Source organism: Mytilus trossulus, chromosome 1, assembly GCF_036588685.1.
Source record: "Mytilus trossulus isolate FHL-02 chromosome 1, PNRI_Mtr1.1.1.hap1, whole genome shotgun sequence".
NCBI classification, from domain to species: Eukaryota; Metazoa; Mollusca; class Bivalvia; order Mytilida; family Mytilidae; genus Mytilus; species Mytilus trossulus.
Window position 1 is genome coordinate 32,081,717 of NC_086373.1, and position 24,839 is coordinate 32,106,555.

Below are 24,839 nucleotides of genomic sequence, written 5' to 3' on the forward strand. Positions count from 1 at the left end.
TATAACATGTCTTCCTTGCTAACTTATACTGGTGACCTTAAGTACGAAAATGCTAGCACATTCAGTCATTTTATATTTTTTATAGAATGCTTGGTAAAATTGTAACATATCATATGCATATATATCTGGTCTATTTTCGAGGATAGGAATTATAATAGTTCCTCAAAATTCTTGTTTTAACTGATTCAACATTTTGTGTAGCCCTATGTTGAGTATGTTCAATTTTACAGTAGTTCCTCATAATTCTTTGTATCAACTGATTTAACATTTTGTGAAGCCCTATGTTGAGGATGTTCAATTTTACGGATATCATTTTCCAGGTACAGTGAACATACATGAGAACAATTCACTAATTACGGTCAATCATTACAATTATAAAAGCTGAACACATATCCTTGTCCTTTTAATCAAATGGTCTACGTATCGTAACAAGAGCACACTGGGCTAATAATGTTTTTTTTTACTTCCTTTCTAATTTTCCTCAATGTCAGAGTTATTTTTAATATAAGACAATCCTTGTAATTCTTGGCTTGTATCTTGGTCATTGCCTTCGTTATGAGAACAGAAAGGGATTTCCGCCGCGTTGTTCGATTGTGTAGGTGATTGGACTGCGTTTTCAGTTTCATGATTAGCTTCCGGATATGTGAAGTTGATACACTGGTTTGAAATCGCAGTGCTAGCTATTGTTTTCTGATTGGTCTCCTCATTTACTGTTGAAGTCGTAGTACTCGTCCCCTGTGGTGTTTTAATGACTATGTCGGAGTATTGACCATTCTCTTTGTCGACACTTTTCTCGGATGTATCTGTCTGAACCAGCGTTTTAACAACAGTATCATGTTTGTTGTTTTGCGTCGAGTCTGACTCCACTGTTTTAGTTTTTGTCGAATCATCTATGTCATCAACAATTTTGACCTCGGTTTGTTCCAATGATCTTGGATACGCAGTGGATGTTGTATCTTCTCCACATGTAGCAGCTTGACTTTCTTTAACAGCAGTGGAATGATTAGTTCCAGATTTTGGTTCTGTTAAGCTAGGATCAGATTCATCTCTACCTGGATGTAATTGACAGGACGGGCCTGGCTCTGGTGGTATATTTGGAATAGCTATTGCATTGTTCCTAGGTTGAAGAGTTTCAACTAATATTTTCCTGCTAAACTGTGTTATTTCTATTAATAATTCTTCCTTACTTTTGGAAGAAGGTAAATTTTGTATAAGATGCCTCAAATCTTTCACGTGATCACTTCTTACCAATCTATATTTCCTGCCACGTCCTGACGGTGGACTCACATAGGAAAATATGTCTTCGCAGTAACTATTTTGTGTTTTATCAAATGCAACAAAGTGGCACCAAATAGAATGATGAGGTTTTGCCTGTAGATCTTTGATTGTTTTGGCTAGTTTGAAATGTAGTAATTCTTCATTATTTCTGGATATTGAATTTTGAGTGTCACCTAAGTTAGCTTTGGCATGATACGTTTCACATAAATCTTTAGTAGCCACAAATATCACGTGATTAAAACTTCCAATCAATTCAATAATGTTACTTTCGATAGTTTCAGGCGTTTTGCTTAAGCTTCCCTCATACAATAGCTGATTGAAAAGGTTGGTCGTATTTGTTGTTCTGATTCCAAATGTTATATTTATCATCTCTTCAAACCGAGAAACCGTTGTAGCTACACCCGAAGACTTTGCAAATGATATGAGCAGTACCTGGTTATTAATTAAAGGTTCATGCTGTGCATTCTCCGTATCATCTGGAAAAAAAAACTTAGTGGTGATTTATTTATTTACATTTACAGATTTAGAAAGATTCAAAAGAGACCATGAGTATTTCAAATTTCCATTACTTAGTATTATATCGTTTCAACATGAGTGTGGGGAAAATTTTGCTGCGACTTTTTCTCTTTTTTTCTCATTACACAAACTCAAACCTTTAAAGAATGAAAAATATAAAACAAACAGAAAATTTTTGATGGTTCAAGTAAATGTGTCTTTGATATATCACCGATGATAACTATGCAGGTTCTAACAATTATTTTCTACATATTTATTGGAGCTATATTTCCTTGGTTTTATGTCTTGGTACTGCTTAAACTCGAAAAATATAACTGACAAAAGAATAAATGTTTGGACATGACCAGATGTATTGCGATGTTTTGACCTGAAAGTTACATCTGATATTAATTATAAGATGGCCTTTACTCGATAACGGGCATTATATAGTTTCACACATTTGTGCTAATTTAAGCTTACAAAGAAAAAAAGAACGTCTTCAAAAATAAATTGTACCTACTTGCAATATAGAATCTACTAATCAACTGTTATATTTTTTAAGCTGTTGTTATACATAGTTATGCTGTAGCTTTATAATTTCTAATTTCAGAAACAGATTAAAATTGCACGTTTGAGCGTACTGATTTTTTTTTAATTTTACAATCAATTTGTAAAATGCATGCTATATTGTAAAACCTTTTTGCATGTTAATACATTAAATACACATATATATAAAATTGTCAAAATAACTGAAATGATGATTTTACTTAATGGTTTTAAAGAACGTAAGAACAACTAATGCATGCATTTTATGACATAAAAATAAAATTTACCATGATGTCTATTGTGACTATTTTTTCTCTTCCGGTGCCACAATATGAAAACTACTACTAAAACAAACATAACAAACGTTGCAGTTATAATTCCTATAGTGTACTGCAACCATCTTATTCTGTCATCTGTAAAAGTGTAACACATTTTGCATTATCAATTTCTCTATGATTATCATGGAGTTATAAGAATGCCGTGCAGCATTTATTAATATTTTCTTCCAACAATGGTATTATATCAAGGAATAGTTAATAGGCAAGGTCACAGATTTTGCTAAAATTTGGCATACAACCTTGGCTCATTGGACCAACTCAAAATCGAAAATATAATGCAGTAGTCTCTTTTATTATCTGAAATATGGCTGTTGATTTCGTTATTAAGGGTGTATATTTGTATAGAAATCACATAAAATTGGCGAAAAACCTTAAAAATTCGTCTTAAAATCATCAAATCTCTAATTCTACTTCATAAATTTTTCTTAAACTATATGTTGTTGACACAAGAATTTCCCTTTTATTGATATAAAATAATCATATGGTCGCCGACTTCATTTTTGTTTAATAATCAATTTGTTACCTTATTGGTAGTGAAAAACCTCAACAGTTAAATTTTACGGCCCAGAACGCGGTGACGTTACGATTATTTTGACGTTTTTTTACATTTTTTCAGAAATAACACAATTTTGAATGAAGTGTACCGTAAAAACGAAGTCGGTGACCCTATCTCTATTTTGCATCATTTATACGGAAATCTATGTGTCAGAAACATATATATTTTTTAAGAAAATCTATGGAGTAGAATTAGAAATTTGTTGATTTTGAGACAAATTTTAAAACGTTTTTCCGTCGAATTTATGTGCTTTCTTTAAAACATACATCCGTTTTGTAAGAATTCAATTAGTAATATTTCAAATGATAAAATAGATAAATGAAATATTTTTAAGCGAGAGTTTATGCCAAAATTTACTGACATCTGTGACATAGCTCATTTACTGTAACTTGACCTTTATAATAAACAGAATTGGCAGTCTTACAACATCTTGTTTTTTACAAACTAAGTGCAACTGCATTTGTTACACGTTTTTGTTATTAATGGAAAGGTTTGATAGTTTCCTGATGATCATATAATGCGAAACCACATTAAAATTACTTCAAACACTAATTCCTTCACTTTGAAGTCTCTTTTTAGATGAATATTAAGAATTAAAATACATTAATAAGTAATAAAAAAATTATGAAAATGAATTCATATATTTTTTATTTAAAAATAATTTCGAAACTATATTTGAAATGAGAACATCTTAATAATGAATTTTCATAACCAAATGCAAGGCTTGCCTTACTTGTTCCTTCTTTGCTAACCAACTTTTTCATATAGGTCGGCCTTTAACATGTTTAAATTACACGAGTATATTTCGTTTTATACTTTTTTATGCTTGCAACATTTATATGTACTTATCTATCAGGACTATGGACAAAAAATAGTTTCGCTATGTGATAAACAATTAAGAGTATCCGGATAATCAGAATCTATAGCTATATGGTATTGATTTTTTTTCATAACATAGTATTTTTAAAATTCCATGCTTTTTTAAATACTTACTTTCATATACGCACGTATATAAACTCATCTTAAATACAAGGATTGCAATTTTGAATTTGTGACAGACGCACGTTTTGTCGACAAAAACTCATCCGTGAAGCTCGAATAAAAAAGAAAGTTAAAACAGCCAAATAAAATACGAGATTGTAAAGCTTTGAGGACCAAATATTCCTTAAAGCATTGCCAAATACATCTAAGGTTATCTATTCTTGAAGCAGAAAAGCCTTAGTATTTCAAAAATTTAAAGTTTTGTACACGGTTAATTATTTAAAATAAGTACCAATGGTAATTTTCTGATGATATGATAAAGCCTGAGGAGACCATCTGTTCGTTTTGTTGATAGCTTTAATTTTAACACAAGAAGGTGGTTCGTCGCTATACTGTGGACAATGATAAAGTATCTACAAGGAAGAAAAAAAGATAGAAAAGGGAAAGTATTATCGGAATAAACATAATGCATGAGTCATTTTGTCGATGTGATAGTTTCCGCATTGAATTTATTGCATTGCTAATTTTCCTTTGTTCATTTGTTTGCATTCAATAAAAACTTTTAAACTTTTCGATTAATTGTTTTAAAATATGCACATTACTTTCATATAAAAAAAATTGTTTGCTTCCTGTAAGTTTTAATATGGTAGAAAATTCGTTATGTATAAAGGATATGTTAAATTATAATTGAAATATTTAAATAATTGAAAATTGCTTTTAGTTGAAATAAGTTAGACAAACCTTTAGAGCATAAATACCTGCAGGTATTTTAGTGAAGTTAAAGTAGCAACTGTCTTTATAAAACTGAAAAAAGAATAATTTGATAAACAAAAAAGATAGTCAATCAGATAAAAATCGATGCCAAATTGTTGGCGTTATGAATTGAAGCACCTATGGCCAATAACTGAAAAGACGAAGAAATTACAGAGGCCGAGTAAATAGCTAAATGCAAAGATTATTATTTGCCTTTTTTCTATAACATGAACAATAACGAGGCGACCGCATTTCTACACACGACACAACATGTATAAATGTCCGCAGCAATAAGAACTGCTGGACAACGGAGAGAATTGTTGCAGAATATAAACATTTAGACGGGCACTAATACATGTATGTTGCATTACTGTTTCAACAGTTAACCAACACAATACTTAAAATGTTTATAATTATTGAACCCTTAATCTATAGCATTGTTCGATCTAGAATAATAATGCAATTGACATGACTCAAAACGGATGGGTTTCCTTACACATACTTCATTTTTTAAATAGATTTCAAAATAAGTATCTTCATTATGATATCATCTTTGCACAATTCAGCATTACTCACTCTAAAATTACCAACAATATATGAATCAATTATATAAATACGTTTTATTCTAATGTTTTTGCAAAAATCCTATAAATTTTTTAAGACAGAGTTTCAATTAATATACTTGTTAATGAGGATGTTGATCCTGGCATTCAACTGAAACGTTTCTAACTAGTAAAGAAAGACAGAAACACATCAATGAAAAAAATATGAAAAAAATTATTGCAATCAAAATATTGTTGAATACTAAATTTGGAATATACCTTAAGAATTAAAGGAAATGCAATAAGGATGCCGTTGTAACAACACATAAAACATCTGACAAAAAAATGTTTTAAAAGACGCTCAATTGCTACCAAATTTTGATAAACCGGTAGAACTATTGGGCTAATGATTAAAGCCGTCTAACATGGCTGCCAACGTCACCAAAAATAACTTCACATATAATTAAGATTTAATATACAATTATAAAAAAATCTGAAACTGTAAGATCCTGATATAGTTTACTAAATTAAAACATGAAGTCTCTGAGTTCATAATTAGAATAAACTCATCATAGATGTCAGGATTAAAATTTTGTGTTGACGCCATACGCGCGCTTCGTCTACATAAGACTACTCAGTGACGCTAGAACAAAAAAAAAGTTTAAAAAAGGCCAAATAAAGTACGAAGTTGAAGAGCAATGGGAACCATAAATTCCTTAGGGTTTTCCAAATATAGCTACGGTTATCTTTTCCTGAGGAAGAAGAGCTTTACTATATCGAAAAATCACATAATTAGTCAATGATAATTCATAACAACACATTAGTGCTGACTACTGGCCTGGTGATATCCTCGAAGAATAAAAACTCCACAAACAGTGGCATCGACCCAGTGGTTTGCAAAACAACTTATCATAGATGCCAGGATTTAAATTTTGTGTTTACGCCAGAACTAACTGTCATTTTTATAGGAGGTTATGTGCATTTAAAAGTGTTCAACTAAAATATTTAAGAAAAAAGCTTAAACCACGACAGCCTTTTTTCATTTGTCATTGTATTTCTTGTATTTGAGTTGGCTTGTTTTACGTTTTAATCGTTCTTAGATGAAAAATCTTAAGACATACAATTGTCTTCAAAAGCTATTTAACTAGAGTCATAAGATATTACCTGTTTTGTGCTATTCTCTGGCATTTCCGATAAAAATATGCTATCAATATGTATTGAATGATCTTTAGGGCAGATATTAGAGGATCTTACTATAATTCCTGTGGAGGTCAAATTAACCGATAAATCATTTTTCAAACATTTACAGCTGTTTGGCGGCCCTGTAAAGATAGATTGAATATGTTTTAAAATTTACATGTTTAAACAAAGTGTGCTAATAAAGTTGAAGGCCGTACCTTGACCTATAATTGTTTACTTTTATAAATTGTTATTTGGATGAAGAGATAAACAGATAAATAATAGTACACAAGACACAACATAGAAAACTGAAGACCAAGCAACACTAACCCCACCACAAAACTGAGGGTGATCTCAGGTGCTCCAGAAGGGTAAGCGGATCCGGTTTTACATGTGGCACCCGTCGTTCTGCTCATGCTATTACACATTTGGTAAATAATCTAATTCGGTAGGTCACATTCATGAAAAGGGAAGGGGATTGTAGATATGACGTGAGGAAAATATCTGATATCCCTTGTGATGCGATTATTCTATAAAGGTCAACGACCTCGTGATGGCGTCCGTAAAATTGACGAAGGGATGATTTGAACTGCACTTTTTGGAACTGTTGGTTAAATAGCTTCCCTGTGAGCAGCAGCCCTCTATGAAAATCATGAGGGAAAAGAAGCCCGGAATATCGTATCAATCAACAAACTAGATGCAGTCGTCAAACGCCAATCATTCCACATTTATTTTATTTTTATATATAATATCTCGTATCAATCAATTACCTTCATAACTTTGGAAAATTTAATGTTTTATTTTGACAATAACTCCAAGTGGTAAATAAATTAGTATACGTGTGGTAAAATTTAAAGATAATACCTATATTTTTTAAATGAGTATGAGTAAAAGATGTTGACTATAAGTTAATGGAACAGTAACCAAATGACACTATATTATTTCTGATGATAAGACCGAAGTAAGGCTATTGAAACAAACATCACTGGTCATGTGTAGCTCTACGTTATTTAAGTATATGTTCATTTTGATCACTTCTTTTTTTTTATTAGAGATTTTGATTTGCTGAGGTAATGTTTAAGTTTGCCTTGCATGTTCTGCATAGCTTATATCTTTTCCAGTTTGATATCATATACACGTACATATATATCAACACAAACTATAAAGAAACTAAATAGACTAGTTCATTATTAAATTTTAGTACCTCTTGTTGTGGTAATTTTTCTCTGTATCGTTCTCTGTATCGTTCGTTTTGACCTTTCAAATTCCGCTGACTTTCCATAGTTTTCGTATTTTTCGGAATACCATCGACACTTATTAACATTGGAAGATTTTTCCCGTCTTCGATCTGTCCAGTTTTTGTAACGTACCAAACTCCATACTGTGACTTCCACGAACGATGCGTTAGTTGCTTCCGGAAGATTTATATTTGACAGTTGGTAGTTGAGCTCACTCCCTTTTACCTGTAAAAAGAAAACATGTAACTAAAACACATTTATTTAATGTAAGTTTATAAACTGAGGGTCTGGATGGAATTGAAAGAATAGAGATTTATCTGCAGTAATAGGCTGTCATCAGATGCTATCTCGATTGGTTTTAGATAGCATATAGCCTAAAATACACACGAAATGTTGATAAATATCGAGTACATGCATCGTAAATTGTTTATGTTTATGTCAGAATTTTATAATTTGAATAAAATGCCTCGGGCACACCTTACCGGATAGCTCGAAAGGACGCCTACCGGATAACTTCTTTTTCAATCTGTTAATGTCCGTTAGATGTCCATTCTTATCCGTTAGACGTCCGTCTATATCCGTTGCATGTCCGTTAAGCGTCCGTTTTATCCGTCGATGTCCGTTTTGTCCGATGAAAAACTTTGAGCATGTTCAAAACTTTGAATGGACGTCCAACGGATAAAATGTCCGTTGAACGTCCATTAGTCGTCCGTTTTGTACGGTGCTCTTCCGTTTTGTTTCCGTTATGTATTCGTTATGTGTCCGTTATACATCCGTTGGAGGTCTGGAAGATAAATTCAACGACGGACTTCTACCGGACGTTTAACGGATACAACGGATGTTGAACGGACAAGAAATGGACTTCTACCGGATGTATAACGGACACAACGGATGATGAACGGATCTGAAACGGATAAATATTTGCCAATTAAAAATTTCGCGTCAGAAATGCCAATTATAGGTATGTCAGATTTCTTAAACTTCATGAATTCTTATTATTCATAATCGATCTCAGAGTATAGGCAAGTCTTCACAATCAAGCAGTTCTTATTCAGGCCAGACACTGCCCTTTGACAGAGTTTTGAAGAACAAACCAAAACCAGTTACACAGAAACATTTTGAACATTTATGCGATTAACATGTATTATCTTTGTCGCCTTTGATTTTTCCGTATATCTTGTTCATCCGTTTTATCTGATACTCTTCCGTTAGGTGTCCGTTTTATGCGTTACTCGTCCGTTGGATGCAGCAGATACAAAAGATACAAAAAACTCGGCCTCTGAGGGCAATGAAAAGAGGATAACATTCTGAAAAATGTTTCCTTTAATCTATCTATACGTGTTTTCGTGATAATAGATATAATTCGTATTGAGAAAGCATGAGCATCTAGATATCCCAATGAGGATTGTAGCAAAACTTGGTTCCAATTGGACCACTGGCTTCATAGGAGAAAAAGTAAACAAATAACGACAACGACGATCACTAAGTGATTGGAAAAGCTCACAATGGCTCTTCGCGTCAGACAAACTAATTAGACACAAATAATGTATCGGAAGTATTTCTCAGAAAAAAATGAAATAAAAACCAACCTTGTTTTTCACCACTACATATCTTGATATCAATGGTACCAATGTTTCTATTTTAAGAAGAAATCCTTTTTGTCTGATATGTTTATCATCTTAAACAAAAGAATATATAAAAATCTATTATCAATTGTCTAACAACACATTATTGTTTGTTTTAAGTTGCATTAATAAAGATTAATGATATCAATTATTTGGAACTCTTTTTTTCATACTTGTTTATTTTCATTAATATGCTGATTTATGATCTTTAACTGTTAGAGTACTGGCTAGTTGACCATCAGATATTTCAGAAATTGGTAAGATAAACAGTAGAATATCTGTTCTTGCAATACTACAGGCCATACATTATATACACTTTTGAAATGCATAAAAACAACTTTATAACCCTTGTACATTTTAAAAAAAATAGTAATGAATTTTGATTTCTTAATAACACTTCAAAAAGCCAAATATTTAAACTAAATGGTCTCTTTGTAGAAAGGACAGTTACAAATAAAGCAGAAATTCTTTTGGACAAACATATTTACCTGGTTTTGAGTACTGCCAACTAACAGATAGATTTACAGTTCTCGAAGTAATTGAGTGGTTCATTATTTTGACGTAACTCACTTTAGGTGGTTTAAAGTTATCTGGCAAAAACTCCAGGTACTTGGTAATTGTACGATTTGAACAATCTGTAAAAAAATATTTTTCAAAGTATATATAAGTTATTCGTTTTTTTAAACTTTTGAAGGTGGTAGACTCTTAAATTGTTTGTACTTTTAAGGTGCAATGTCAAGTGAAATAGTCTAAATCAATCCAATATTTATCACTCTATCAATACTCATGTGTTCCCGTGTTACATATTTGTTTTTCGTTTATTTTTTGTACATAAATTAGGTCGTTACATTTTGTTTGAATTGATTTGTTTTCGTCATTCGGGACCTTTTATAGCTGAATATGTGGTATGGGTTTACCCATTGTGGAAGGCTGTACGGTGGCCTACAAATAGTTAATGTATGTGTCATTTTGGTCTATTGTGGTTGTCTCATTAGCAATCATACCACATATACTTTTTATATTCACATATGATGGAATAATGGTAAACCATACCTGCAGTTTAGCTTCAGAGGACAATTATAGATTTTTTTTCAAAAGCGTATTACCTTATACAAATTGATGACCCTGACAAAGTATTATTAAGTCATATGAAATGAAAAACAATTATATTTTTCTTCTTTGACAATGAATATTTCAGATGTGAAATTTGAAAAAAGCAACACACTTTTTTTCAGTTTTAAGAAGATCAATACAATAAGTCTTACTCGTATGTATTGCTGTACACTTGCATTCGTCAGTAGCATATGTACCAGTCTTTAGTACCTAAAATATATAATGTAAGAGAAATCCTAAACTTGAATTGTAACCTAAACATGCGTCTTATCTAAACTGCTCGTTGTCAATGAAAGCAAATATATTTGTTTTTTATTTTATATGACTTATATAAAAGAGGGACGAAAGATACCAAAGGGACAGTTAAACTCATAAATCTAAAAGAAACTGACAACGCCATGGCTAAAAATGAAAAAGACGAACAGACAAACAATAGTAAACATGACACAACATAGAAAACTAAAGAATAAACAACACGAACCCCACCAAAAACTAGGGGTGATCTGAGATGCTCCGGAAGGGTAAGCAAATCCTGCTCCACATGTGGCACCCGTCGTGTTGTTTATGTGATAACAAATCCGGTAAATAGTCTAATTCGGTAGGTAATATTTATGAAAGGGAAGGGGATTATAGTTACGACGTAATGAACATATCCGATATCATTTGTGAAACGGTTATTCCATATCGGTGTAACCAACTCGTGATGGCTTCCGTAAAATTTACGACGGGATGATTTCAACTTTACCATTTTGAACTCTTGGTTTCATAGCTTCATTGTGATCAGTACTTTACTTAATCTCAGTTATCCATTAAAAAACCGTTTAAATTGCTTTTGCTTTAAAAAAAAAAAGAATGCAGATGGCAGGCAATGTCTTATATGAAATTTTTATTATGTTTGAAGTCATTTCATGAATTAGTTCTCGAGAATATTTTCTAAGGTATTTAGCATTGGGTCAAAAACATTTTAACGTGCAAAATTTTTATCATAACATTTGCTTGGCATTGCTATAAAAAGTAAAAACACAAAAATACCGAACTCCGAGGAAAATTCAAAAGGAAAATCCAAAATCAAAAGGCAAAATCAAAAGTCCAAACACATCAAACGAATGGATAACAACTGTCATATTCCTGACTTGGTACAGGCATTTTCTAATGTAGAAAATGGTGGATTGAACCTGGTTTTATAGCTAGCTAAACCTCTCACTTGTATGACAGTCGCATCAAATTCCATTACATTGTCAACGATGTATGAACAAAACAAACATACTCAACGAGTAAAAATGTCAAAAATAGGGGTACAGCAGTCATTATTGTGTTATCATCTTAATATCACTATAAAAACAACAAATGTAACGAAGAATCACAAAAAGGTATACATCAAAATTAACATACTCATTTTGCTTTTCTTGTACCACTTAATTTATGTATATAAAGTTTACCCGTCAAGGAAAGAAGGTTGTCATTGCTGGTGTAAAAATGCGCGTTTGAAATTCGTACAGGTAGACATAAAAATAATTTTGTCGTTAAAAGTATGAACAAAACAAACATACTTGCATCACTATAAAAACAACAAATGTAACGAAGAATCACAAAAAGGCATACATCAAATTGAACATACTCATTTTGCTTTTCTTGTACCACTTAATTTATGTATATAAAGTCTACCCGTAAAGGAAAGAAGGTTTTAATTGCTGGTGTAAAAATGCGCGTTAGAAATTCGTACAGGTAGACATAAAAATAATTTTGTCGTTAAAAGTTTGAACAAAACAAACATACTTGCATCACTATAAAAACAACAAATGTAACGAAGAAGCACAAAAAGGCATACATCAAATTTAATATACTCATTTTGCTTTTCTTATACCACTTAATTTATCTATATAAAGTCTACCCGAAAAGAATAGAAGGTTTTAATTGCTGGTGTAAAATTGCGCGTTTGAAATTCGCACAGGTAGACATAAAAATAAATGTGTCGTTCAAGGTATGAAGGTATACATACATGCATAGTCAAGTTGATATAACAAACAACAGACTCAACAGTAAATGTAATAAAAATAAATAAATAAGGTGTGGTTCAAAGTATGATGGGATACATACGTACAGTATCAAGTCAAATGTATAAAATAAAAAACAGACTTAACAGAAGTTTAAAGTATTTTAATGAATAATTTTATCATTCATAGTATGTAAAAATCCATAAGTAAGAGTAATTTAAGTAAATGAAATAATTTTGTCGTTCAAAGCATGATGTTTTTATATAACCACAGAGTCAATTCAAAAGAATATCTCAAAAATGTACAAGCAATATTAATAAAGACTAATAAAATAACATTATAACGCGTTATTAAGATGATAACCAACGTTAGTACGCAAAATCTATACTTCAAGACCATCTTGTATTATTTGTGAAGTTGATACGGAATATTTATCAACAAGTTCTGGGTATCTTCCGATGAACTTTTTTAGAAAAAGGACGAGACGTTCTTTGACATACCCCTGGTTCATCAACTTTCTGCTCAGACACTGGTGACGTTGTACAAAGTCTGAATAGGAGCTGCAAGCTCTTGAATACCTAATAAGTTGGGAAATGTATATTCCATATGCAGGTGAAGTTGGTATATTACTACTAAGGTGGGGGAAATTGATAATTTCAAAATTGAAATCGTCTCGTTTGTCATAGATTCTGGTACTGAGATGACTGTGTATGTCAAATTCGAGGTATAAGTCTAAAAATGAGGCGGAGGAAGCCGTGTCTGTGGTCTCTTTAATTTCTAGTTCTAGTGGGTATATTAATGGAACCCAATCAGAAAAGTTCGGATTGTTAATGGAAAGAACATCATCAATATATCTGAAAGTGAAATTAAATAACCTGGCTTCTTTGATCTTCTTGTTTTTAACAAGTGTCTGAAGGAACTCCGATTCATATGAAAATAAGAAGAGATCGGCAAGGAGAGGCGCACAATTCGTTCCCATAGGAATGCCGACAATTTGTTGAAAAAGTCTACCTCCAAATTCAACAAAAATATTGTCAATAAGAAACTCTAGCATACTGATCACTTGTTCCTCTGTGTAGTATGTTTTACCCTTTTGTTCCTTATTAACAAAATATGCCTTATGGTATCCCAACGTGATAAATTTATAGCGTATGCTACCATTTTTATGATGAAAAGCATTGTGGATAATTTCTTTTAGACGATTTTTCAATTTCACATGGGGAATGGTTGTATGCAAGGTTGAAAAATCAAAAGTTTTAATAGAACTAATTTCAGAAAAAGATCGAGATTTAAAATTCTCCAGAAGTTCTTTAGAGTTTTTAAGAATCCACATATGATTAATACCACTGCGTGAGTAAACAGTTTCACAGTATATCTGAAGTCCCTCTTTAACTGCTGACAGAATTTTAGTCAATCTAATGGACAATTCTTTAGTAGAACAAGCAGATGAGCCAGCAATGTATCGTTGTTTGTACGGAATTTTGTGAAGTTTATGTATCCAATACAAACAAGGTAAGTCCTCCGATTTGTTGTTCAATGTAATGTTCATAGAAGCCATGAAGGACTTATGATTCGCTAAAATCTCATCCTTGTCAAATGATATGTTTTTGTATGTGGGATTACCTGAGTGCTCATTTATTCCTAATTCTTTTATAAGACATTCGTAGTAATACGATTTACATACAAAGACAATATTATTTGAAGCTTTGTCCGCAGGAACAACAACATACTTATCCTGAAGAGATGATAGACATTTTACAGCCTCTTTGTCACTAAAAATGGACTTGGGTCGATCATTCACACAGTTCTTCAACTTATGAATGCGACGTTTTATCAGAGACCTGATTGTTTTGACCCATTCTGACTAAATTATACCTCTAGTTTCTATAACCATTGAAAACTATTCCCAAAATAAATTTTGTACGTATTTTGTGAGAAGCACCCTATTTTTTGTTATCTGTAGGAATCCATACAAATATTTTAAAAGACACAAGGGACAAAGAACTATTAAAAACACATCCTGAATAAGTAACGTTTTTAAGGGAAGTGATTTTAAATAGTTTTCCATGTAATCACAAGTATCTGATTTGAAAAGGTTACTTCCCCTATATATTGCAATATCGTCTTGAATAATCATGAACTATAAGCAGCTAGACGATAAGCACGTGTACAATCAAACCAAATCAGTTAAGACATCTGTTTAAATGTTTGCGGTTTATAACAAAACAATTCAAACCACAACCGCCTATCGAATAATGTACATATCAATGTCAAGATTTTTGTGTGAAAAATGAACTAGTCCGTATGTGGATGTTTGCGTATTTTAAAAAAAAATGTTTTACAACAGGAATGAGGAACGGCTTTTCATTACTTTGTTTTATTGCATAAAAAAGTATACAAAAAAAGCGTCGACTACATTCTTAGAATGTTTACATTTTTGTACTTATATGTTTGATCCTTTTAGATTAAAGATAAAAATAACACAATTATTACTTTACTCTTCGAAGATCTGAAATAAAAATAAAATTGATTTATGTTCATTTTTATGGATTCATATCATTTTATCATTTTAGGTATAAAATTCGCATGTTTTTTTTTCTCCTCAAGTGATTGTATGAAATTTATTAAAGGAAAGTACATGTACTGTACATGTAATTACGACTTCAAGTAGATTGAGTCTAATTTTGTTTGGTTTATTTCACGGAAAACCCTATTTTCTCTTGCTGTCATAGTGTATTTCCAAGCCTACGACAGCTTCTCACATCAAACTTTAAGAACGACCTTTGATGCTTGACTGTTCAGTAGACAGGAAGCACTTTTTACTTTCCAGATAAGCTTATAGTTATTTTAACTATAAGGGTAACTCTGATATTCAAAATACATGTCTTCTTCCTTTGGTGGGTTTCTTAAGTAAGCAGTTGTATGGTTATATTTCAAACCCTATCCACTATGCTAATATGTTTTAGTAATAGTCAAATTATCTGTCTCATTTTCCGTTTTATTTTCAATTGTGTCCATGGATATTTGTTCTTTTTCTTAATAGCATGAATGAACTAATTGCCGTTATCGGGCATACGTAACCAAAAAACCATTGAAGTATAATCAAATGTAGTTTAGTAAACGTTTGGTTTTAAGTTTATACCATTATTTTCAAAGGAGAATCATTGTCGTTATTTAAATAGGCATATTATTATTGCCTTGGAATATCTTAAGGTACATGTATTATATGATAGATATATGTTATGAAATGACATTTTATTTTGTAAAAATAATCTATGATTTCAAATAGATCTTTAATAAACGTCAACGAATAAGCAACTAAAAGCACCAAAATACACTAAGAGGTTATTAAACAATGTACAATATTCAATCATTGAAAGGTGTCTAAGTAGAATTTTAAAATCGCAATCGGCTAAAATCTAAGCATTTTGATTAAGTTTAATAAAATAATCTTTATACCTTACAACACCAAATTCTACAAACGAACACACATTGGCGCATGTTATTCAGTGGTTGTCGTTTTTTTGCTTTCAGTATTTTGTAAATGAAGCAGGCAGTTGATTTTCTCGTTTAAATTGCTTTTAATAAATTGATCAGATTGGTGTCATTTATAGCTCATTGTGGGTTTTATTCATTGTCGAAGGAAGGCCTAACGGTGACCTATAGTTGTTTTAAAATGTCTGTGTCCTTTGGTGTCCTGTGGAGAGTTGTATCATTGGCAATCATGCAACATCTACTTATTTTGATATACAAACAGCATGATAATAACAAAACAAGCCAGACAACATTCTTGACTTGAGACGGCCAGTAAAATTGATATTCTAACCCTAACCCTACTTTTTCGCAGTCTTTGGGTAACGAAAAGGTAAGGATTATACATGAAATGATAATTAGAAAGTAAAAGTACTTTTATTTATAGGCTTAAAATAAAGTTCAAATCGATATCAGGCACGCTCAAACCAGAAAAAATAAAATTCAACAAATATATAAATAGTTCAAAGCTTTGAGAATCTATGTTACCAAAGGGGACATGACAAAAAGGAAACATATACTAGTCAACAAAAGAAACGATGCATAAGCTTGAACTCCAATTTATTATAATATACAATGAATAGGAAAAACTGTTATCAAATAAAAACACTCATTTACAAAGCAAATGCATACCATTAAAAAAACTTGACCATATTGAAAAATTAAGAAAATATTTTGCGGAAAAGGAAAATAAAAGAAGGCACTTCATTTCAAAGGGGAACATAAAGAATTGAAATATAGGGAAAGGCATTTAAAAATTGTATCGTTTGTTGACTAGTATATTTTATTACTTTTAATAATCAAAATCTAAAACAAAAATAGTATATTAGCTATAAATACATTTAATAAAAGATTCAAGTCTTTTGATAATCTCTAGTTTCATGAGAACAAAGTCATATGATAAAATAAGGGAAATAAAGTCAAACTACAAAGAGGTATTTAATGATAAAAAGTAAATAACCGTAAATGAATGATGAAAATAATACGGAAATAGAATTCAAAAAAGTTTTATAGAGTAACTAAAATTATCACGACACTTCTTTTTATTAAACACGTGTTATTAGTAATTAAGGAACATATACTGACCGCATGTTTCTGTTTCACTTTGTTTACTATAATTATATTTTTAAAAGAATATTTCACCCTTTCCTCTTCCTTACAGAGAAAAATTGTTGTTTTGGTTGGGTTTTTTAATTTTTTTTATTAAATATCATATTAGGAAGTAGATTTAGTGCACATGTTCTTTTGTTAAATTACATCTGTGTCTTATTTTGAACACTAAAGGTATGTAATCTGTACGAAAAAGAAAAACTCCAAAGTTAAATAAGCAGACACAATCAGTACTTATGCACATCCGAAGCAGTGTACTGCGCTGAAGGTATTTCAATTCTTAAAAAGTTGAGAGATTCAACAAGAAATAAACATAATACTCATCTATAACTAAAATAACAAGGTCTTTTTTGTCAGCCGTCATGGGATTGAAACAGAAAGCAGAGAAAACTGTGCATCTTATAGTCGGCATGACTTTATCAGATGACAATACCAATACTAAAATAAGGCTTACGCATAGTTCTATACTTTAATTCAGTCACGGACCCGCGATATCACGGGTGTGTCCCAGTATCAACAAAATGAAGACGTGTGGACAAGTCAAACAAACAAACGCAATCACCGTAATTGTGTTGCATTATGTATTACGGAAAATTTGGCATCTATGTTTTTGAGTTCATGTATAACCATTTGGTCGGTCATTTCAGGTGGAGTTTTAACTACCGTTTGTTTTCATCAGCCCAGTAGTCAGCATCAGAATTATCATTGATTTATTCATAATTATAAATGAACTGTTTACAAAAGTTTAAGATTTGAATTAATACTTAGGTTGGATTTTTTTTACCGCAGGGGATATATTACCTTAGCTGTATTTGGCAAACTATTAGGAATATTTGGTCATGAATGATCTTCAACTTCGTACTTTATTTGGTCTTTTTGACATTTTTATATTCAAGCGTCACTAACGAGTCTTTTGTAGACGAAACGCGCGTCTAGCGCAAACATAAAACTTCAATTCTAGTATTATAAGTTTATTTACAAATACTGGGTCGATACCACTGCTGGTGGAGTTTTACTTCCACGAGGGTATTACCATACTAGTAATCAACACTTCTTTACGAGCGTAAAACATTTGTTTTGTATTTTCCAGTTTTGTAAATACATTCTTGGAATCTGTTAGTGAAAGCACGATATCATAAGATGTCTAACTGTTATCAAATATGAAACACAATTATGAAACTTTTAATAAACCTTTCAAAGAAGTATTTCCAAAACTGTCAAGTTAATTCCCACAAACGGAAAAAGAAAATTAGGGTTATATAAACACATTAAGGGACAGCATCAAAGTAAGAACACAATATTGGTATACAACTAGTATTGGGCTTATTGATTATGTATTCTGTAAGAATAAAAATAATAAAATAGAGCGAATGATCAAAGGAAATTAAAATTTTTGTATGTCCGATTCGATTTGCTGGTTTTAATGTCTGTCAATTCTGAACAGGCGAAGGGTTTCAACAAGAAATTAACATAATACTTCGATAACAACAGAGTTAAGACATGTGAAAGAGTTTAACAATCACAATTACTGTTATAGGGATGTAAGCTGTACAACATGAAAACGTGATATCATATTGAAATGCTACTCTTATGCTTTAATTCAACTGGCTCGTTTTTTAATAATGTCATGATTTCTTCTAGTAAAGTATGTTAGTCGAACAGAATTCGAATATAAATTTAATAAGCGTCTTTATCCAAAATACCATGCTTTAAGGTGGTATGTGAGTCTAAAATAAATATGATAGAATTTGTTTATACTTTGCCAAAACGTAGTATCCATTAATAAATGCTCAAAAATATAATAAAAATGAGAGGTCACCGCGCATTTTCTCAAGCTACAGCACATGACAAAATGACACATTTTGTACGAATAATATGTATACAGGAAAAAAACAATTTTGTGATTAGAAACTAAGCAAAATGATAGAATTGTTAAATACTTAAGGAAAAGATTGCTTTCAGACAATTTTTTGAGAATATTAAAAGAAAAGATATGGTCACCATACGTTTTTTTCGGCTAAAATACAAAATAGGAAAAATTCATGTAGAATCCTACAAAAAAGCACTATTTTAGAGTTACCTGCCCTAATAATGTCATTGTTTTTTTTTAAAACAACCAAAATAATCAACATTTGCCAAAATTTTAATATTTATAAGTTATATAAAAATAAATTGGCTCCTTGAAAATTAACATTAAATATCTGCATTCCTGCATCAAAGTTTGCTAGCTTGATAGAAAATATGGACCTTTAATTGTCTGTTTTTTTTACAATCCAAGATGGAGGAAGACACCCATACCACCTTAAACAAAACAATCTCTCTTGTTTCCCATTTGAACTTATTGACACATATTACAAGTGATACAAGCACTAGTTTTGAATTGTTTAAATGAGCATTCTTTGTACATTATTACTATGTAATTTCCAGTTTCGTAAATACATTCTTGGAAACTGTACGTGATATTGAGGACAGCAATTGATATCTAAATGTAATCAAATATGAAACGCAAATATGGAATTGTGGTCACATTTTTATGAATCAGACAAGACATAGAAATCTTTCAGAGACTGACAAATAAATTCCCAGACCCGGAAAAGAAAATAGGTAATACAAACACATGTAGAAGGAAAACATCAACGTTTTGTATTAGCCTAGTATTGGACTTATTGATTGTGATCAGACGCAAGTTCTAATATTAAAAAAACCACCTGAATACTTGAAAATTAAATACGTGCAAAAACAAATGAGCAAACAGACTTTATTTTATTTAGTCCATTAATGCCTGTTATCTTCATACTTTTGACCAAGTCAATTGTTATATATGTGATTAGACAATCTGAAACCTTCATCAGGCCATTTATTCACTCGTATGAGTTGTCTCTACATTTGTCATTTCGTAGCTTGCTATACTGTATAAACTTAAGTTCTATTTTGCATTCAATTATCTGCTTTCTGTCATCATAATGAGACGAATATTGCTTCTACCATTTACCTCTTATATTTTCCCTTAGTTTTAGTTTGTAACCCGGATTTTTTTTTCTTCTCAATCGATGTATGAATTTCGAACAGCGGTATACTGCTGTTGCCTTTATTTACAATTCTGCATTTTGACTCTAAAATGGTTTTTCATGTACTAAATTCTAACGGATATTGCTCATAAAGAAAAAAAAGTAACTGTGAACTGAAAAAAAGGAATGACATATCCAGAAGATGTGATATGATTGGCCATGTAAATCAAGAAATGTCGACTCAACTATAGAAGCCGGCAGAAAAAAATCATCAATCTTTGAGAGATGCAATAAGAGTCTTTAGAACTGAAATCTTCGTTTGTAGCTTAGAATATACCACATTATTTGTCCAAACGGTTATTTATGAATTATGAAACTTACATTCGTGTCATTTTTAGCATTGTTTTTGTGTTATTATAGTACAAATGTTGTTTCGTTTACAGGTCAAAATCGTATAAAAATGTTTGAAACAAAACAATTTCAAATTTGGACTTAAACTTATTGACAATTATTAAAGTAATACAAGAACTAGTCCTTGGAGGTGCCTGTCTTGACAGTTTCTATGAATAGAGCGTTAAAAAATATTTTTTGGTAGTTTCCATTTTCGTTTATACATTCTTGGAATCTGTAAGTGATATAACGACAGGATATGATGTGCAGCTGTTATCAATTATGAAACACAAGTTTTAGAACTTTTAATAAATCATTCCAAGAAATGTTCCCAAAATTGTCAAGTAAATTTCCATACATGGAAAAAAGAAAAAAAGGTAAAACAAACTTATGAAGGAGGACAACTTTAAAGTAAGGAGTTCACACAATATGTGGGCAATTTATTTTAAAAAATGTCAAAAAGGTTGTCCTGAAACTTATATTCGTGTTAGTTGTAGTATTTTATATTTAATGATTGTGTAAATGCTATTTCTCTTTCCTGTTATCGTATAAAACTGTTTTTTTTTATCAAAACAATCTCCATATTTGGCTTTTAACTTATTGACAATTATCAAAGTAATACAATCACTAGTGTTGACTTGGCAGTTAAACAAAAGTTTCGATAATACATTCTTGGAATCTTAGTGATATTAGGGACAGCATTTTAGTATCTAACTCTTGTATGAAACGCAAATATGTAATAGTGATATCGAAAGTCTTGTTAAGTAGGCGAACTAAAACCTATGTCCCACCGCTTGTATTCTCGGTTGAATGGTTCCTATTATATTTGTCATTTTGGTAGCTTGCTATGCATTATAAGGTTGAGTTTTATTTTGCCAAAAAATATCTGCTTTCTGTCATCATAATGAGAGTAATATTGCTGCCACATTTACTATTCTGCATTTTGACACTGAAATCGTTTTTTATGTACTAAAGTCTAAACAGTATTGCTCATAAAGACACCAGTCAGTGTAAATTGAAACTAAAAGGAATGACAGACATGAATTTGTATTCAAAATATGTGATTTGATTGACAACATGACAACGAGACCTAATGACTTAGACGTTTACCAAATATATGTCACCATACGACCTTTAGCAATGAACAGGACCCATACCACATCGTAAGCTGTACAAATTCCTAATATAACAAACATAAAACCATTCAAACGTGAAACCCAACGGCATGATTTATATTAAAAAAAAAAAAAAAATAGTAAACAGCAACACAAGACAACGACTGAATATCATGATCCTGTCATGGGACCAGCAAAAATTAATACAGATTATGGCGAATGAAACACGTTTGTTAGCGCGCCAACCTTCCCCTTATTGCACAGAATAAGCATGCGACTGATTGTAAGTACCTCATTCTTGTTAAAGCCATTTAAAAAACATTTAGATTATATACAACAAAAACTTCATTTGTAGTCAGCTAACAAAGTAACGGGTTTTGATGTATTTAGCGTTTTTGGCATTTTGTATTTAATATGGGGACTGTTTTTTTATTTAAACATATTTTGGTTATTTGAGGTATAGCGCCACTTCCAGCGACTTTAACATTTTCATCCAGATTTATGTTTACCTTGTTTCTCTGTGAAGAGAATGTTTTAATTGAATTTTCCAGTCTTTATACTATATTGTATTCCAGCACTAATTGCTTAAGCAAATTTTGAGAATAGTGCCCTTCCTGTGTCAACGTTAGAACTATTGTGTGTGCTTTCCAAAGAAATGACTAAAAAAAGTTAAAAAAGTAGGAGTTTAAAGAAATATCTCATCATTTTACAAGATTTTTTATAGAAATTGTACGATGCAAAATAGAGACCGAATTATTATTAAGATCTTTAGTGTTTATAACTATATCTTTTAAACGACTTTTTGATAAAAGAGGTTTTCAACGAGATAATAGATACACTCATCGTAACCGCAAAGTTAGAGTCTATAATTTCACATAATGATGTCATTGACCTTGTTTAAATATTTGGGAGATAATGTTTGACAGTGGGGAATACCATATTAATGTATTCGTTTTGTAAATAAGCTTCACGTATCAAGTTGTCAACCATAATGAAAATCGTATAATAATCATTTGTACGCGTAAACCCTAGCAGCCGATAGTCTATGGCATAAGTATGGGTAAACAATTATAAATCCTATAAATTTTGTTGTCGATACGTTGCTGTTTTATTAAAATTTACCCTAAATCTCATTGTATTACCCCGCTCAACTTTAATGCCCGATACATTATTTCAATTACCAAAATAAGACATCAGCTTACTAACTTTGAAGTAAGCAGCGATTTATTTTCTCTCGTAGAAAAAAAAATCGGTACAGATGTCATCCGTGTAAAAGGAAGTAAATGATTTTAAACAAAATGCGTAATTACTTGATATATGAAGAAATATAAATGGAATTTTCAAAAAGTTGATTATGAGGAAAGACCAAATGCTATGTTATACTAGATATTTAATTACGTAAAAAATGTTCCTTGCGCTCAAAACATACAGTTTTTAAACAATTTGACAAAATAACTGCCAAAGATCTTGAACGAACACAATTAAAAGGCATATGAACATCACTTTCAAAGAGCTAAATTTAAAATATTCAATAATTTGATGCAGATTCAACGACTTCGGTAAAAATTATACAACTTTATCTCATCATAAGTTGTCCCAAAACATGCGTCTGATATAAGAAGGAAAATAACAAGCATAGTGTACAATCCAAAGTAGCAAGTCTAACCGACAGACGTTATACAAAAAGGCTACACTGTAATGCGTATCTTTATTATTACACAATGTTGATGAATAATATGCAATGAAGCCAATAGTTTACTAACGATTAAAGTCCATTTCAAGTAATATAACACAGACAACATGTCAAAAGTGCACGCCACCTTCAATTCATACAGATAAGACAAAGTCCGGGTTTTTACTTCGGAAAACCAAAATAATCCTTCAGATAAAAATTAAAATAGCAATCCATAGATAATTGAGTACTGAAGATTTCATGTAAGTTCAATAGTACATCATACACAAGATTGAAGGAATTTAAATATAAATGTCTACAGATGGATAAATCTTTCCCCAGTGTACCAAGATAAGCATTAAAGACACAAAATACATTTGCGCACATGCACATGTATACGTTGCAGATTAAAATTTCTATTTATACTTTCAATTTGATATTGGTCTACAATGCACCTGTATAACTAACAGGTACCTTAACATTACTTCGGCACAGGTGAAAATTGACAAAATTTAAATCATACATTTAAAGATAAAATTATTTAAACAAAATTTTAAATCTTACTTTAACTTTGCAAATTGGCCGATCAGACGGAATGCAAATGACAGAAGCAGTCAACATTATCACCATGAAGAGTTCCTGACAGATGTACATGTCGAATGATAGCCATTCTGGGGGTTTCCATTCTGTATTTATACCCTTAATTATTTCCTTATAATGGAATTATTTCCTTGATAATTATGTTTGGTCAATTATTATTAAAAAAGGGTGGCTTGACTCGGTATAGAACTGTTGTACGCATAGATAGTATATTTTGAGGTGGCATCCATAATGCAATTCGAGGATGTATAGATATGCATGTTCGTCTAATTTAATGCAAACGTTTAAGTTGAAAGTTTTTTTACATACAAAAAACAACTAACAAACACTGCAATAACACTTCAAGGAGTTCGTATGTTGCTTGGTGCTCTTCAAAATTTTATTTTTTCGCTCTCCATCCCGGTTAACCCATTTTGCAAAACCTTCATTTGAGCAATAATTGTTTAATTAGTTCTAATCCTGAATATGCATCAAATATTTGCAACTGGACACACAAAACAAACAATGTAAATATTTAACCAGCAAATTTTGTATAGATGTAAAGACTTTTACAACATTACATCTAGGATAGTAAAAAATGGCAAGAAAAAATGTGTCTGGCAAAACTCTAGTCAAAGTCCACTGGCATTTAATGCATGTGGTTACACTGTTGATCAGTTCGTGAAAATGAGTGAAAGCGCTTTTGAAAGAAGTTCAACCGTATTCTTCTGTGAAACAGGAGACATCGATGGCCAAAGTGGTCTAAGTAGTTCTGCTGTAATCATTAGCCAGTCAA

The 24,839-nt window shown here is 31.3% G+C and overlaps 1 protein-coding gene across 1 annotated transcript; it reads right to left on the reverse strand.

Moving 5' to 3' along the window:
• On the reverse strand, positions 1–24,134 carry LOC134721645 (uncharacterized). The gene is made up of 10 exons (XM_063584783.1): positions 24,029–24,134; positions 10,797–10,854; positions 10,020–10,166; positions 9,496–9,584; positions 7,873–8,131; positions 6,654–6,811; positions 4,936–4,998; positions 4,487–4,607; positions 2,607–2,732; positions 1–1,754 (listed from the first exon to the last, which is right to left on the reverse strand). The coding sequence occupies exons 1-10, from the start codon at positions 24,116–24,118 to the stop codon at positions 472–474; spliced, it is 2,394 nt and encodes a 797-aa protein (XP_063440853.1). The 5' UTR covers positions 24,119–24,134; the 3' UTR covers positions 1–471.
• Between the last annotated feature and the right edge of the window lie 705 nt (positions 24,135–24,839).